This window comes from Sclerotinia sclerotiorum, genomic scaffold (assembly GCF_000146945.2).
Source record: "Sclerotinia sclerotiorum 1980 UF-70 scaffold_16 genomic scaffold, whole genome shotgun sequence".
NCBI classification, from domain to species: Eukaryota; Fungi; Ascomycota; class Leotiomycetes; order Helotiales; family Sclerotiniaceae; genus Sclerotinia; species Sclerotinia sclerotiorum.
The window spans coordinates 455,699-473,723 of NW_001820820.1; the positions used below are offsets into that span (position 1 = coordinate 455,699).

The 18,025-nt window shown below is 42.6% G+C and overlaps 5 protein-coding genes across 5 annotated transcripts; 3 read left to right on the forward strand and 2 right to left on the reverse strand.

Annotated features, from left to right (window-relative positions):
• Positions 1-382: 382 nt before the first annotated feature.
• SS1G_10708 (hypothetical protein) lies at positions 383-4,446 on the forward strand (the record flags this gene model as incomplete). Its single annotated transcript, XM_001588211.1, has 2 exons — positions 383-796; positions 847-4,446. 2 exons carry the CDS (start codon positions 383-385, stop codon positions 4,444-4,446), a joined length of 4,014 nt encoding a protein of 1,337 aa, XP_001588261.1.
• Positions 4,447-5,202: 756 nt separating this feature from the next.
• Positions 5,203-5,990, forward strand: SS1G_10709 (predicted protein; the record flags this gene model as incomplete). The annotated part of the gene is made up of 3 exons (XM_001588212.1): positions 5,203-5,218; positions 5,447-5,826; positions 5,922-5,990. The coding sequence occupies 3 exons, from the start codon at positions 5,203-5,205 to the stop codon at positions 5,988-5,990; spliced, it is 465 nt and encodes a 154-aa protein (XP_001588262.1).
• Positions 5,991-6,811: 821 nt separating this feature from the next.
• SS1G_10710 (hypothetical protein) lies at positions 6,812-8,722 on the reverse strand (the record flags this gene model as incomplete). Its single annotated transcript, XM_001588213.1, has 5 exons — positions 6,812-6,980; positions 7,031-7,241; positions 7,600-8,056; positions 8,110-8,210; positions 8,719-8,722. The coding sequence occupies 5 exons, from the start codon at positions 8,720-8,722 to the stop codon at positions 6,812-6,814; spliced, it is 942 nt and encodes a 313-aa protein (XP_001588263.1).
• A 960-nt stretch (positions 8,723-9,682) lies between these two features.
• On the forward strand, positions 9,683-12,474 carry SS1G_10711 (hypothetical protein; the record flags this gene model as incomplete). The annotated part of the gene is made up of 7 exons (XM_001588214.1): positions 9,683-9,726; positions 9,814-10,007; positions 10,087-10,118; positions 10,169-10,413; positions 10,472-11,566; positions 11,634-11,732; positions 12,075-12,474. 7 exons carry the CDS (start codon positions 9,683-9,685, stop codon positions 12,472-12,474), a joined length of 2,109 nt encoding a protein of 702 aa, XP_001588264.1.
• A 1,014-nt stretch (positions 12,475-13,488) lies between these two features.
• Positions 13,489-16,496, reverse strand: SS1G_10712 (hypothetical protein; the record flags this gene model as incomplete). Its single annotated transcript, XM_001588215.1, has 5 exons — positions 13,489-13,554; positions 13,612-14,553; positions 14,601-15,877; positions 15,940-16,267; positions 16,395-16,496. The coding sequence occupies 5 exons, from the start codon at positions 16,494-16,496 to the stop codon at positions 13,489-13,491; spliced, it is 2,715 nt and encodes a 904-aa protein (XP_001588265.1).
• Between the last annotated feature and the right edge of the window lie 1,529 nt (positions 16,497-18,025).

Consider the following 18,025-nt stretch of genomic DNA (forward strand, 5'->3'; position numbering starts at 1 on the left):
TGGTTCTTAATTCAGGGGGTGAATGAGATATCCTTGGGATTGTAATAAATCATACGGCATATTGGGATAATATTCCACAAAATCGACTGATACATAAAGGCTTACAGATGGCCATAATACTGTTATTTTAAAATTTATCTAGGATACCTATGATACAAAGGTCTAAAGATGAATATGAATGTGATGAGGTAAGAGATTCTTTTCAGCAGCACGGACAACTTCATGATTACATAATCACATCTGGTTTGGTCGCGAACGCGACAACGACATAGTACAGTATATCACAATTCGATTATTTACTTAGCAACGACAAAACTCACATCTTCTCATAAGCGCATAAATTTCAACCGCAATTTTAAATCTCTCAGATGATTCGCACATCATGGCCGAGTTCGAAATTGGCCAAACGGTCGAACTGGGAAATGGTGCTATAGGGACTATTCTTTACATTGGAACGGATCCAATTTTTGCTGCTGGAGATTGGATCGGAGTTGAATTGGAAGATGGAGGAGGAAAAAATGATGGTAGTGTCCTGGGGAAACGATATTTCCGGTGCGAAATGGGTCGTGGAATGTTCGTTCGTCCTTCGACTATAAGAATTATCGATCGACCTGCAGCACCCCCGAAACCACCTGCGCCTGCAAAGAAGCCTGGTCGACCCAGCAGTGTTGTTGTCCCGGCGGCACGAAGAACAAGCTCTGTTCCGGATAATGGTGTAGTTAAGAGGAAAAGCATGAATGCCCCTAGTCCAAGTCCCATGGCAAGGCACCCTTCAGGCCCTTCAGGCGGCCTGCGGGTATGTACATATTCATCTTCAGCTTATACATATTCTGATGCTATGTCTAGTCTCCTACAAAATCTCCTACAAAACAACTATACTCCACTGGCACTTCAGTTGCCTCAACCCCGAGAACTGGAACACCAGCGAATTCTCGGGCAGCTTCTGCCAGCGTTTCGAAACCACGTCCATCATCCGTGACTAGTCGAACATCAATGGGACCACCACCTCCACCTGCGGGACGAGGAAAACCATTAGCCGGGGGTAGCAATGTTGGAAATAGAATAGGGGCGCCTGCAACCAGGACGACAGGTACTCGTCCAACATCTTTGGCTCCAAAACGCACTCTTCGGCCTACTGCAGACCGAGTGCCATCAGGTTCTAGTCAAGTAAGTACCGGACACCTCAGTGACGGAACTCATGAAACGGTGGATGACGATAGACTTCTATCGCCGTCACTGAGGAGTGACACGGGTCAGCTATCTCCACAAGCTGTAAGTCCTGTATTATCTAGGACGGAGCGAGATGCTTCGCCAGGAGGCTCACCAGCGGCACCGCGGGGTGCGGCGAGCACGGCAGCTAGCAGAGAGATTGAAGATCTAAAAACCAAGCTTAGAGTAATGGAGAAAAAACGAATGGAGGATAGGGAGAAGCTAAAAGCTTTGGAAAATGTTCAGGCAGAAAAGGAGAAATTTGAAGGAATTATCCAAAAGTTACAAACAAAATATCAACCCCAGCAACAAGAAATAACAGACTTGCGAAAGCAGTTGAAAGAATTTGCTGCTCGGTTCGAGGAATCTGAAGCTATGCAAGCTGAACATGAGTCGATACTTGAAATGGCGACTTTAGATAGGGAGATGGCAGAAGAGACAGCCGAAGTTCTCAAGACTGAATTAGATGCCTTAAAACAAAAGACTGAAGAGTTGGAGCTTGAGGTCGAGGTACTGCGAGAAGAGAACACGGAATTAGGAGGGGAGATGAGTGCAGAAGAAAAGACTAGTCAAAGTTATTTGCAAATGGAGAGAAAGAACGAAAGATTGACGGAAGCCCTTCTGAGGCTCCGTGATTTGACACAACAAGCTGAGGCTGAGCTAAAAGACGAGATCAAGAGTTTACACGAGGATGTTCGGGAGCTTGGTAGTGTGAAGGAACATTATGATGTGGTTAAGGGAAAGCTTGCTCAATCAGAAGCAGTTATTGAAGATCTTCGCCAACAGCTCGATAATGCTCTAGGTGCTGAAGACATGATTGAGGAACTCACCGACCGAAACATGAGTATGAGTGAGCAGATTGAGGAACTTAAGGTCACAATTGAGGAACTCGAGAGTTTGAAAGAGCTGAATGATGAGCTCGAGATCAATCATGTTGAGACGGAGAAGGAAATGCAGGAAGAACTCGACTTCAAAGAAAGCATCATCAATGAACAAGCGAGACGAGCTGCCCAGCAAGATGAGACCTTGGATGATATGGAGTACACCTTGTCCAAGTTCCGTGAGCTAGTCACCAGTCTTCAAAGCGACTTGGAAGACATGAGAGCCTCACATGCCGTCACAGAAACAGAATCGGAACAATTGAACAATCGATCACGTGCAATGCAAGATTTGAATATGAAGCTCCAAGTTTCTGCTGCTAAAACACAAATCAAGACTATCGACCTGGAGTTACGTCGCTTGGATGCTCAAGAGGCGTCAGAACATTTGTTGATTGTTCAATTATTCTTGCCAGATCAATTTAATGCAGAAAGAGATTCGGTCTTAGCATTATTAAGATTCCGACGTGTAGCTTTCAAGGCTAATCTCTTGCATGGATTTGTTAAGGAGAGAGTGAACGGACAGCCATCTATCGGTCACGAGGATGACATATTTGCTGGCTGTGATGTTCTTGACAAACTCGTATGGGTTAGTGCCATGTGTGACCGTTTTATCAATGCCATCAGCCATTGCTCTATAGAGGAATTCGGTAAATATGAAGGCGCGCTCTATGAACTTGAACCTGTAGAAAGAGCACTTAACGGATGGATAGATGGCTTGAGACGGGATGAATTGAAGGAAAAGCAATGTGCTAGTGAATTGCAACGTACTATTGCTCTCATGTCTCATCTTGCAGAATTTCATCTCCGGGATGGCCTTGCTAATTACGCTGATGAGGTACATATGCGTACCCTGGTCATGCAGAGCCAGCTCGAAAATGCTGCTGCTGCAATCGCATCTACCAGAACGATGGTACAATTTATCATACCTAGTCAAGAGGAAGATGATGAACTCTTTCAACATTTCTCCAAGAAGACTGAAGCAGTTATCACTCAAACACGGAGTGCAAAAGTCGTTATTGGAAAAGCAGTCCGAGAAATTGAAGACTTGAAAGCTCGATCATTATCACTAATGCCTGATACCATTGAGTCGTTTGAGCAATGCGAAGTGGGGATTCAACAGCTTGCAGACTACACACGTCATGTAGGAAACGATTTATTCACATTATTACACGAAGAAGGTAGAGCTGAACCCTACACATATGTAGAGGTACAAAATGCTATCTATCAAACCACTTCCAACACTCTCTCGGCCGATGAATCTGATCTTTTCTCTACCTATGCTCACAAACTTAAACTTCTCAATAGCCAGCTCGTCGATCTCTCAACCTTAACATCTGATCTAGACATGACCCTAGAATTCGAGCTCGCAACAGCTCCTTGGATCCTCCGATCACAAGAACTGAAATCCTCCAAGACGGTAACTATAGACACTCAAGAAGAACTTCGTCGCCTCAAAGAAGATAACCACGAACGTCTCCGCCTCATCGCTTTGCGTGATCAAACCCTCGAAGAAGCATCCGTCAAGATAGAACTTTTGGAAAGTCGCATGAGAGATGCTACCAAGAAAAATGAACGTATCAACGAACTCGAGCGCAGAATTGAGATTGCCAAAAACCGGGAAACAGAACTCACCGAAGCAATCGAGCTTCAAAACAAAGAATTATCAACCATGGAAGCTGATCGCGAGAAGTGGAAGAAAATTGCCGATGAAAGTAAGGCATTGGGTGAAGTTGTATCAGGTTCTAAAGCAGGCCAAGAACGTGCTGTCGCTACCGCACGAGAAATGGATGCTCTTAAAACCGAAATTGCTAGTCTTCAAGCTGCAGTTCGATATCTTCGCGAAGATAATCGTCGTGTTAAACTTTCGGAACGGGAAAATATGTCTTGGTTGGATGAACCATTAATTAAACCCAAATCGATAGAAGAACAAAGGAAAGCATTAGTAATTGCAGAAGGTCAAGATGTCCTCAGCGAACTGTTGACATTGGCCACGGGAGAAAATTCGAGAATTTATGATCTAGGTGCTATGCAGAAGGATAGAGGGAAGTGGAGACCCGCGAAGAGTACACCAGGATACTGGGTCGCGAGACAGAGAGAAGGGTATGAGGATTGGAGGGCTTGGAATGAGGAGGTGCTTAGGAAGGGGAGAGTGTTGGGGGAGAGGGAGGGTACTGCTGGGAGGGGTGTAGGAACTGGGAGGAAGGGTTTGAGGAAAATTGGGGATAGGGAGGTTGTGGCGAAAGTGGATTTGAGGTGGAAGGAATTAGAGGGGAAGGGAGCGGGTAAGGGGAGAGAGGCGGAGATTGTAGAGGCGGGGGAGTGGGAGGGGGTTAGGAGGGAGTGGGGGTTTGTTTGAGAGGGGTTTGGGTTTATGGTTGAGATGGGATGGGATGTGATGAGATGAGACGAGATGATTAGAGAAAGTAGAGGATGATAAGAATGATGAGGATAATGATATACCCTATACTTTTGTCTATCTATTATTGTTGTATTGATATAGAATAGATAACTAATATACTCAATTAATTATCAATTACTGATTACTGATTATCAACTCATAACGCCGGCCTGCCGCTCAAGAAACTCATACCGTTGACATTGCGACTCCAGCGACCACTAACCCTAAGTCGACTACGACTACTACTACTAACCCAGCGGTTGTTGACGACCCTGGCGATCTCCACATCTAAATAAGAGTAGACTACAAACCATTGCTTGTCGTCGAAGCCGGGAGCACGAGATCGAAAGAATACTATTTCAGGAACGGAATCACCACCTCTTTTTTTGGTTAATGCTTGACTAGTTTGTTTGGATAGAGCATGCAATAATTAGATCTAGACTGTTTTTGCTTTGATATAAGCTCAAAGCTGATTAAGCGAGGGTCCACCAGTCTGTTTGCTTGAGGTTTCGCGTACTGCACACTATATATAGTCTCTTGTTATATAGTGAAGTGAAGTGAAGGGTTATTAGTTTGCACTCTCTATCTTAACCTTATTATTAGTGTGCTGCTTTCATTAAATGTCTTGAAGTATTGTAGCTGGTTTTGTCTTGTGCCCTGGAAATATGTATGGTGCCCGTAGTGTTAGAACTTAGTGCTTGCTAATATTTCAAAATGCTTATAATATTAGGTATTTATACTACGTCTTGACATTCTTTTCCTAAGCGCAGCAACGTCCACGGACTACATAAGCTACGTCACAGCTTGTGCTGCACCTTCTGCCTTTCTATGATTAGAAGAGAATTGAATTAGTCGAATTACAATACGTGATCATTAATATATGGAGCTATCAAATCATGAAAGTTAATTATATTAGTTATTAACTATGACTAAAAAAAATCCTCCAATCCCAAGCCAGCAAGACTCCAGAAAAAAACAGAGATCCCAAGCTCCAACGACCAATCAGTTGGCACCGCAGTGCACCTTGATCAAACTTTGGAAACAGACTCAATAACCGTTTGGAGCCATCTGGAGGGTGCCGTGTGTGGTGTACTCACGCCACCAATCGCGCTGTTTGGCGTAGAGGCTCGGCTTCCAGAGATCGTCGACCGTGGATCCGTCGGCGGCGACGCTGAACTGGACGTGGAGCTTTCCGAGCTCCGTGACGACATATTTCCAAACGGCATTTTAATCACCACCATCGGCGATGTCGTCGGCTGTACTCCTCAATTCCGCGATGATCTTGAGGTCCTCCCGAAGTTGCTCGCGGTCGGGAACCAGCATAGGCTTTTCGAGTTGGTTTGTACCGAACCAATGGAAAAATGCCTGAGCCTAGCCGTCGATGACTGCAATATAATTAACATTAGTAAATGCTAAAAGTTATGTGCGGAAAGGCATATACTTGCCATAACCTCTCAGGAGGTGTTCAAAGAGGATTTTATGGGGCTAGTGCCTTGAAATAAAGGCGTAGGATGTGCTGAGGCGGGGGGAGGGAGGATGACGACGCGTCATCGTCGCAGTCGTCGTCATCATCATCTATATTAAAAATTTCGCGGACTATTTGAAGGTCCGGGGAGGGGGTAGCAGGAGCAGGGGCTGCGACAACAGGAACAGCTGGGGCGGCAGGAGCAATTCCAGCTGTACATGCAATTATAGCAGCAGCAGCAAGGGATGAGCTTTAATTTGTGGGGGTGATTGATTTTTGTCAGACATTATAAGGCAAAGTGAGGTATTCACGATAAGATTTTAGTAGTAAAAGATGAAGCGGCGAAGCTTTGGGTTGTAAAGAGAAAGAAAAGAAGAATCGGGAAGAGAGGGAGATTCTACTAATTACTCGATATTTTACTATACTTGCTTTCTCCCAGGCTACAATAGGTCACCCACCAAGAGTTATCTTCCGTGAGGGGTTCAGACCCTGTGTCTCGCCTGTGGGCATAGAATATCTCAACAAGACCGAAGATGTGAACCTCCATCTACGCAGATATATCAACGATCACGTTAATTCCATCTTAATTTCTACTACTAGACCTATTTTGAAAAATCCACTGTTATGTTTTGGCAACTGATAAATATCAATGGCAAATACCGATACGGGGTATTCGCGTATGGTGGTATCAATATCCTTGCCACTTTTGAAATCCAGAGAGAGGTCATGTAGCCCTACCAACATGAGATCCCATTTATCGAAGGATCAGACCCGAACTGATCCGTACAGGAAATCATGAGGAAGAGCATCCAACTGACAGCAAGATCCTGATAAACCACGTCTTCTAAAGATGCCATTTCAATTTTCTCGCTCAATGCTTCGAGCTTTAATTTTCACAAGTAATTCTCCAGCACGTGGAGCTAAATGGCCTGTCTGGTTTGCCCAGTCGCATGATCGAGAGTCTAGCTCCATATCGAATTCCCATAAAAGATGAGCAAGGAATAGTCTTGAGACAGTCATCGAGATCCTATACACTAATTATTAGATCTCGTAGATATGATTAGGAGGCAAACTGACTCTTTTCCTACACATACACTTGCACCATAGCCGAATGGGTGAAAAAATTCTTTCTTATTATCTGCATAGTCTTCTCCAAGCCATCTTTCGGGTATGAAGCTTTCAGCATTCTCAAAATTCCGATCGCTATGGTAAGTGGCCCAGTGATGCACACCAACAATAACACCAGGCGGCACATGAGTCCCGCAGATGGTGGTGCCGCCATCGGGAACTATTCTGGGAACCATTAGCAATGGTGCCGGATATATCCTCCTAACCTCGTCCATAAAGCAATGCATGTATTTCAACTCTTTCCGTTGCGTTGATTCGGCCGTGATATCATTTTTGGAAGAAAAAGATTTCCGAACAAGTGCAGAGACTTTGGAGAGCTCTAAAGGGTTGGACAGCAAGTAATAAACTGATGCTGTTAGGAATGCTCTTGAAGTTTCCGGAAGTCCAAGAACAAGCAACGATACATTTCCAAAGATGTAAGTGGTGTCAATCTGCGCCGGATTTTGCCCAGCTAGCATATGCGACACTGTTTGAATTTTAACGAAGTAAATATGGCTTGTGAATGTTCATAAACTAACCGAAGTCTGTATTGATGCTGCCTTTTTCCAAGCGATCAACAAGCTTAGGCCCCAGAAAATTCACTTTTCTCAACATGTTAGGTAGAATTTGGCCCAAAACGGACTGAATAAAGGATGCAACTGGTGTAGGTAGGATCCTCATAAATTCCACGAAAATCTCTAGGACGTATACACCCTTTTCCATTCGGTGGAGGTAAGGGTGGAGGCGGTTTCCGCACTCAAGAGCTCCAAAATCGCGACCCATAGCAATCTTGCCACTCAAATCCAGCAGGAAATTGCCGATCCATTTATCGAGTGGAATGTTCTCCCCTGTTTCTTCGAAACCTTTGAGGTGTTTGAGAGTATCGTTGATGCATGAAACTATAACAGGTTGTTGTTGTTCAAACAAGACTTTCCGTGATAAAGCGTATCTCATAATCCGCCTTTGATCCTTGTAGGAATCTAGCCTAGCATCAAGCTGGTTAATCAATATTAGCACTATCATAGAGACTTGAACTGTTTATTTCATACCAGCGAGCCAGTGTCCAGAAACAATGCTCCGTAAAAAGTAGGATCTTTATGAAACGTCTCCGAGCTTGCCTCGTGTCCAGCGGTGTTCGAGGAAACGACACCTGGACGAAGAAGTGATATTAGCATTTGAACAGCAGAGTCAGAGGAATACATAATTTCCATTTACCATAAATAGGCTGAATTGCTGCTGGTATGTTGTATGAGATCTCATTCGGCGCCACTCTAACAACATGCCCGTAGATGTCGTGAAGGGTTTTGATATCCTTATACAAACACCCTCTGACGACTCGACTAAAATACCAAAGCCTAGAGATTCGACAGTACCAAGAGCCAGGATAAGAGCACAGAGGGTGAAAATGCAGATTGTATACAAGCCTCGAAAATATTACTACGACCTAAAAATCATTAAAATAGGGCTTGTGAAGAAATTTTGCGATTAGAGGAAATACCAATAACCCAACGCCCGATGCAATACTTAGTTGAAGCACCATATTAGATTGCAAGATGACTTTGTAGCATATGTTCTCTGGTGGTCAATGTTGATTTGAGGTTCTTATATTACAGTCTCCAGAAACCGATGCTGCAATTTCGACTTTTTAAGAAAAATACACATGGAGTCTGCTGAAGCTTCATGTGTTACAAAGAAAGGCACAAGCCAATGATCCATTTATTGATGCTTTTCAGGTAAGACAAAAGCTTGCCAATGTTCGGGAAAAAGCAACTAGCTTAGAAAACTGTAGACTTATAGTTTTAATATAATTCGCGACGTACGTATATGTGAAGGTTGGGTTGTTGATGGATAATATTAATTGATCCAGTGCTGATACATCCTTTTTCACTTATAAACAATACCCAGAATTAAAGTCGTCTTTTGTTCGTTGGTTCTCGATGTAATTACCTGGTGTATACCCGATTTTCCCCTTTCCTGACATAATCATCTCAGGATGAGAAATCTGTCACAGTATATTGATTTCGGGGTATAGCATACCAAGAACAAGAAAGCTCTATGTGTTACAAAAAAGAGCATGTGGCATTAATATATCACAGAAGCCTGAAAATACGGATTTAGAAAGTAAATAAGCGGCTCGGAATGGAATAGATGAGCTTTAAATAATGCATTTTCGTGAGGTAATTTAAACATATTAACAACGGAATATGCCATCAAAAACTTCATGTGATATAAGAAAAGCACAAGACAGAATGTGTTCCCTGGTGCATTTCAAGTGTCACCTACTACGATATGGAAAGAAGATAGTCACTCAAACACCGATAATCATTAATTTCGCAGACATGGTTCAATACGTATAATGCTTTTGCATAATGCGTGTGTGGAATAAACTTCCCTTGGCATATAATCCCACCTGCACAAAGTTACACTTCTTCGAACTCCGATTTCGTGTTCACAAATGTCATTCGAGGTTGGAAGACAATATATCTTTCTCCCTTTTATATCAGCTTAGAAGTGTGAGATGGCCCAGACCTTACGTTTCAAAACACATACAGTCAAGTTCCATCCATTGACCAATTTTTCTTCAAGCACTGCAAAAGTAATCGTTGTCGTCACACACAAACTATGGCTGAGCCAAACGGCATTTATAACCCAGACAATGACCTGGAGTTAGTCGAATATCTCTATTCAAAGCCCGTCGATGCTGAAAAGTATTGCCGAGATGATTATTTTTCTCATCTGACTCCTCGCATCAGCATTGATGAAGAAGCTACTGATCAAGGATGTATCGACTGCGAGAATGACTTCAAAGCAGCTGGTGCTCATTATCTGACAGTGGGATCAAGGGATCCCATCTCAGGAAATTGGATTGCATTAATGTTTCCTGAAATTAGACCAGACCGTCTTCGAAGTATATCCTATTTGATGGAATTAGGTGCGCTCTACGATGGTAAGAGCAACTTTATTTCTCTGTTATTGTTTTAATTGTATAACTATATACAGGGTAGATCTAATATCTAATTTGGCAGATCTTATCGAAAATGCGGCATCCGCAGAGCAGGTAAGCTGGGAAAACATCATCCCAGGATCTTCTATTCTAATGATTTCAAGTACGATCAAATCAACCATAGCACTGCGGATTATATGACAGGAAAAAGTGACTCGGAAAATGGAAATAGTATGGTAAAGGCGATGAAGGCACGAGCAGTCCTTCAAGTTTTGGAATTGGACGAAGTTCGTGGCAAACTAGTTATTGAAAAATACGCGAGATTTGTCAATGTTAGCCACGAAGCGCGATCGGAATTCAAAACACTCGATGAGTACATGGATCTTAGAGCTGTAGATCTCGGCATGCTGTATGTTGATACACTAAGAAACTTATATCACACAGCAGCTAACTTTCTTACCTTATAGTTGTTTCTGGGAGACTTACAAGTTTGGAGCAGATATCTTCTTGACAGCGGAAGAGAACAAATCTGTGGAATTGCTCGAGAAGCTGGTTTCAAAGAGTGTTACGCTCCTTAATGATTATTTTTCATGGGATAAAGAGTATGCCAACTATATTAGGCGGGAAAATCCCCAGCCTCTTGTGAACTGCGTGCAGCTTTTCATGAACTGGAGATCCGTAGATGTTTTCGAGGCGAAGAAATTGGTTCGCGAAGAAATATTTTTGAACGAGGAGCGCTTCTGCCGTACCAGAGCTGAGTACGTTTTGAAGCATTCGCCAGGGCCACAATTACGCCGCTGGCTTAAGTTACTGGAGTACTGCATTGCGGGGAACGCTCTCTGGCACACGACAACAATGCGATACAGAGAATGGAAGCTACCATCCTCGGCAAACCAAATATCCAAATGTATCCTTGATGAAGACCAAAATCTCGTTGATGCGCATGGGGCAATAGCCGATGAAAAGACTGTAACGCAGTCAGTCGAAGACAACAGCGACGTATTATTGACACGGAAGGAACCTGTTTATACTGTTTTCAGTAGCGATACAATGAATTCTGCCTACAGTAGTTCCAGCATTTTGTCAGAAGTCTCTGAGGTCATCAGCGAAAACACAGGTAGTATCTGTCAGCCCAACGGCATAGAGAAGAAAATAAAGAACTCTCGTACCTTGCCAAACTCCAGCCATCAAAGCCTCAATGCAGATTCTACAGTCATACTTGATAAGACTACGGCAGAACACACCCGCGATAGGTCTATTTCCTGCCGTAATTCTGAGCTATCACTAAATGACTCGGTTGCCCAGAAATCAGACTTCAACTTAGCCTCGGAGTTGGCTCTACCCAGGCTCGATAATCAGGTAAGGCGGATGTTTCACTTTAATTGGAAGCGTGCTAAAGTTGTGCAGTTTGTTCGGGAGCCCTACAATTACCTGGCATCTCTTCCTTCAAAAGGGGTGAGAGATGACTTAATAGATGGTCTAAACAACTGGTTCTTCGTTCCGCGAGGCGCTCTCACAACTATCCGAGAATTGATAAAGACTCTAAATAATGTCTCACTTATGTAAGTCCATCCAAATCCCCTCACACAAAGATTAGCAGAAGTCATTTATACAAAATCGTAAATACAGGCTCGATGACATCGAAGATGAAACCACCATCAGACGAGGATACCCCGCGACTCATGTCGTCTTCGGTGTCAGCCAAACTCTCAACTCGGTAAACTACATGTACGTAGAGTGCTTGCGACTGGCATTATCACTGTCGAGACGGTCAGTGGAATGCTTTATTCGTGAAATGCAACACCTCCACATTGGACAAAGCTACGACCTTCATTGGACCCATCATTGCCAAGCTCCGACAAATGATGAATACAACAAACATGCTGAGGATAGTAAGTTCAATCCCTCTGTTTTCAATGGTCAAACAAAGGATAGAAGACTGATATGCTTAATAGAAACAGGGGGACTCTTCCGAATGGCAGCTGAAATGATGCTAATAGAGGGAAGAAAAAACCGGTGAGTCTGTCTAGCTTGAGATATCGGTAGCCATTAACTAAAAGGAAACTTTAGCGATATATCAGTTGAGGCCCTTATGACCCTGTTCGGTCGGTACTATCAGATCCAAGATGACTACAAGGACCTCCTTCCTGCAGTCTCAAACACACCATCATGCACCGACTTAGACCAAGGCAATTTTTCCCTCCCTATAATCCATGCCATACGACGACAATCCGAGAAAGGTAGTACAGAACTGCTCAGCATCCTTCAATCTCGAGCGAAGACGGGTGGGATATCTGCTGAAATGAAGAAGCTCGTATTGTCAAGATTGGAAGAAGCAGGGAGTTTGGAATTCACCAAGACTACACTTAGAAAATTGCACTCGGGTTTGAAGAAGAACCTGAATGGCCTGGAAGAGAATGCTGGGGTGAATTGGATCTTGAGACTGTTGCTTCATCGTTTGAAACTCTGAGCTGTTTTTGTTTATTTTTCAATGGCATTTGATGAGGAATATATTTTGCGGGATGTGTTTTGCAGGTTGATTGATGTATTCTTTTCTACCCAAGGTACTTACTTGGCCTGATACCCTTCAACCTTAACACTGTTACTACCCGATAATCGAGTAAAGCTATGAAGTAGACATGAGAGTAATATTAATGGAGGAGTAAGATGGTTACGGTTGGCCACGTAGCGTAACATCCCACTTAAGTATTCAAAACACTTTAATATTTGAAAAAATAAAATAAAACAAAAATAAAAAAATAAAATTAATATATTCGACATACATTATTTGTATAATTATATATTATAAAGATATTCCAAAAACACAATACAACAATATAAGATAATAAAAAGATAAAACGATTTAAAAAAACACAAATCAAAAGATACAATCTAGCATCAAAAAATCCAAAAATTCAAAAGAGGGATATCATTTATTCTCCATTCTTCCCTCTCCCACTCTCCCCCCTCACCCCCTCGCTAAAACAAAATTCAACATACACCTATATAAAACCTCAACTCAAGTATTCTACCTATCCATATATCACACAACAAAACAAACAACACTATTCCCCCAATACTGTTCCCCCAATGCAGATACGATATTAATACAGTATCAATCAATACCATGAGTGTCAATGTCAATGCAATACTTAAAGTACCTAAAGGACCTAAAGTATTCTTATTTATTCTTATTCCTTCCTTCCTTTCATACTATTTATTCATACCATTCTACTCCATCCATCCACCCAGCTAGCTAGCTAGCAAAGAAAACAAGAAAACAAGCTTCTACAGAAAAGAAAGCATTTTCTACTAAAATTCTTTCAATCAACTCATCCTTTCATCCATTCATCCATTCATGCATGTATGCACGCGATCAACACGCCAAAAAAAGAAGTTCAAAGCATCGGTATCATTTCAAGAAGAACTGTACAAGTCGTATTTAATAATTTTGATATTTGATATTTGATATTTTACAGCGATATTAATCGCCCAATGCTTTCCTCAAATCCGTCCATTTCCGATTCAAAGCTTCATGAGCTGCATTAATCTATAAGATTGATTAGTACTTTTCTTCATTTGGTATAAAATGGGAATGTCAATTTACCTCGGCGTATTTCATCTTTGTTTCCACCAAATTTTGTTCCATTTCATTCATTTCATCCTCGAGTTTTTGATTTTCTTCATGTACTTCTTGATTTCTCTTCATTAATCGATCCATCTCACTCTGTAATTTTGCTTCGATTTCGTCAGGTTGCTTTTCAATCACATTTTTTAACTCCTTAACTTGTTCCCTCAAAGTCTCGATCTCTTCATGAATTTCCTGATTTTCGACTTTAGTACGAACAAGCTCAGTAGCCAAGGCCGCGTGCTCGGTATCATGAGATTCGACTCTTTCTTCTAGACGTCGAACTTTGTGTGTGAGAGAGATATTCGTCAATTTAAGATTTTCTAACTCTGCTTCTCGTTCTTTCTCCAATTTGGTTTTTTCTTCCCATTCTAATGCGTACGTTTCTAACATCTTTGGAGTTATCTTGACAGCACAAGCATCTTGAATCATATGATCCGCTCGATAAACTTCTTTATCAATACTCGCACCAGAATTTCCGAAGAAACCATTTTCCAGTATTGATCCTGCTGAAGGAGAAGCATCAATATAAACATCGAAAAGTCGATCCTTAAGGAATGTGGTTAATGCAGCCATATCAGTGAGTGTAAGAAGGTGGGCCGCATTCTTTTGCATGAGTACGATGCCAAATTTAAGAATTGCCTCAAGACCTTCGCTAAGAATGAGATCATAAATTCGAAGCACAAGTTGTAATGGGAAACGATAGGCGAAAAGAGTAAGGAACCATTGTGTTGCGTATAAATGAGGTGTAACTTGACGTCGATGGAGGTGGCAATACAACGCCGGTTCGAAATCTTCTAATAATCTCTCGAATTGATAAAGATGCTTATGAAGACCTGGCATATCCTGAATAAAAAGATCTCTAAGGTGATACTGATTCATAAGTCGTACTAATAGACAGAATGCTTCTTCTTCAGGCATCTATTGAACGTTAGAAATTACTTGAAAATGGAACTCTGGTAACTTACGTTAAACAGCAGAGGCATAACTAAAAAGTTCATGCCTTGCGCGTAGCCAACACCTTCATCATAAAGAGCATATGCCTTGCATAAACCGAATAATCCATCTTGAAGTCCAGCACTTGCAGCAAATTTTGAATAACTCGTTCGAGCACCCAAGTCTCGCTTGATGGCTCTCTCGAGTTTTGTCAGAGCCGCTGCATCTTCCTTCGCTTTCTTTTTCTTCTCAGCTAACGACAATGCTACATCTTTCTCGCTCGGCGGAGAGGGAGATCTCATTCCATTGGTGACAGTAGTTGCCGGGGTAGATTTCTCGGAATGTATCGACGATGCCGATGAAACCACAGTCTCCTTTATTGATCCATTGCTTTGTACTCCGCTAGATGTACTCATCCTGTCCTTGTCCTTGTCTGTACCTCGATTTACCAAGCTTCTATAGAGAACCTCGAGCTCTTCGTTCTTACTTTCTGCCAAAACTTGCCATACCACACCTCTGATAGCATGCGGTATACCAGTTGCGATAGCTTGATTGAGTTCTTCTGCACTTGTCCTTGCTACCGCGGCTGGCCCTTCGTACACAACATTCTGCCACAAATCCCAGTCGACCGGTGCTTCTGGATCACCCATCGCAGAAGGGCCCGCAGAAACCCCAGACGCCGTACCTGGGGCCAATGCTGGATTGACACTGACTGGGTTATGAGTCGCAGGTGGAACACCTCCGTTGGGTGAGTGGTCTTTGTCGTCGTGAGAGCCTGTAAAGCCCATACCAAGAGTTGTACTCTGTCTAATGAGTCCTCCAAATGCTATATTGCCTGCCTCGTCCTGTTCTTCAGGCAACTCTGTAATACCGGCCTCCTCACGCATTCTCACGAGCTTAAATCTGTCCCGCAGACTATTCCTCCCAGGCCGTCTGACCCCATTCGTGGTATCTGTTTCATTGCCCTCCTCCAATTTATTTAGCATCATTTCTGAACTGCTGCCGACGGTTGCTATCGAGGAAGCGGTATGTCTTCGCTCATTCGCATGAGGTGAGGGCAATGGTGACGATTTTACGTTCTCTTTTGGAGCCGAGGTATTTCTTGAAAGCCATGAAAATGGACTAGTTAATTTTCTTGTAACGGGTGCGGGCGCAGGAAGATTCGCAGGCGCGGGAGCAGGAGGAGGGGGTGGTGGCGGTGAGAATGGCACATCTGGAAGGATTCCAGAAAGACCTTGCATTGGAGTAATTATGCTGGGTTTTGGTGGTAATTCGGGTGGTTGATCAGGTGTCATTTCCTCTGGTGCTACTACAAACTTGTGTATCAGTACTGAGTTTTCAAACTATCAAATAATCGAGACGGGTAGCTACCTTTCGAAAGTGGAGGAGGTGGTGGAGGTGAACCAAAATCATCACCGTCTTCGAGATTTACATTATGGAGGGAAGAAGCGGACATGCGATGGGATGTCAAAAGGGGGGATTTAGGTGGTGGAATATCGGATTCTAATTGTTCGTCATTCGTTTCGCCATTTGATTCTGGAAGTGGTACTGTTGGGACCGATGGAATATCGCTACTGATATCTTGTGTACTGCTCTTAATAGATGATGATCTTCGTTTCGTCAAAGACCTAGTTCTCTCAATTGGGGAAGTAGGAGTATCTGTGAGGTCTTCAACATCGTTGGCATCTTCGAACATGTCCTACAAATAAGGGTGAAAGTTAGTAAATGGTTGGTTGCAGTTCAATGCAGGTAGATAGCTGTTGTGCTACTTTGACGGAAGACAGGACACATAGGGGAATGAAAGTAAATGAAGGATATAAACGAACACTCTCATGATCCGAACTCTGCTCAACCCTCTTCTCTGTTTCTTCCATTATTGAATCTTTTTCTGCATCGGAATGATGCTGTTGATGCTCGTGATCAGACATCTTTTCATTAAAATTAAGAGAAGAATATATGTTGAGGGAAGGAGATTCTCGTAGTTTTGAGGGTAGGTAGGTAGGTAGGTAGGTATGTAGTGAGTGAGTGGTCTGGTTGAAGTAGTTTAATGGGAAGGTACGGTATTCGAGGCCATCAAAAGATGTAAAGAGAGGATCAAGTTGGTGGTAGATAGAGTTAAGGTGAGATCTAAATCCAAATGCGGACGATTTGTATTCCTTTTTTAGGGAAGTGAGCTCGATGTGTGAGAGCAATGCGTAGGAAGAGGTTCGTGTACAATATCAAGAGGGGGACCGGTGGATTGTACGAGAGTAAAATGTGGAGTTTCTTTTTGGAGTTAATTTAAAGACTTCAGAAACAGAATGTAAAGGTATAAAAGGGAATTTATGACTTGAATCATATAAGTCATGTCTATCTTTGTTGATTCATAGCATTTTTCTTCTTTAGAGTTGAAGGAGTTTCTGGTTGGTTATTGAATTTGTGGTGGTGACTGACAATCCTATACCAGTACCAGCCAGTACTGGTCGGTCGGTGTTCCTTTCGTCTGATGTGAAAGTGTGAAAGTATGAAAGTATGCAAGTACCCGAGTCCCAAAGTCCCAAAGTCCCAAAGTACCGGTGACACAAGATTTGATCGCCTTCGGAGATTTATTCTCCTTTGTCGCTAATGAATAAAAAAATGGGAGAGGGCGGGGCAGGGGAAAGATATTCTGGATAATATTTTCTAAGGATGTAGGAATGTGGAATTGATAGGAGTTTTATGAATAGATTGACCTTCGTACCTTCATACCTGCCTTCATATGTAATGTACTCATATGTAGATATACCTATATACATGAATTTAGGAGATGGCAGGATTTAGAGACACATATCTTTCACTTACTTCGTCCATTTCAACTTAAACTCAATGCAACAAACAAGGGTTAAAAACGGAGGCTACCACTTTTAATTGATGCATAACTTACTTAATTCACATTTCTCCCAAGATCTAACCATGTTACTTAGCCACATAACGACATCTTTCAGGGGATAATCTAGCCTGTTCCGTGTCTAGTATCGACGTTAGTGAATCAGTTTGACAGGTTCCATTCATTCTATAGGGGATTCCTTGGTCGGGGGGTTTAGCTTGGGATCTTCCTTATGAAACTTTGAGCTTTTTCTTTCTCTATACGTACAACTTCTTTTGTGTTTCATGATTCCTCTCCAAGGACCTCGAAGGCGGCTAATCATGTCATTTTGGCACATGCAATGTCCATTTTAAATGGTAAGAGGCTTCATTCTGGCATGAGTATCCCTTGCCCAGCCTCTCTACTTAATTGTTGTACTGATCCGATTCGTTGGGTGGAGCGGAAACATGCGTAACTTGAAGTGGAGTGTATGTATATATGTACATATGTATCAATCAACTCATCCGAGGGAAAACGAAATATACGAAGCATAAGTGAGGTTTGACCAATCGAGCACGGTGAATAAAGGCCTCCAGGGTGGTGGCTCCCACAGGGCCAGCGGAGCGTCATTGC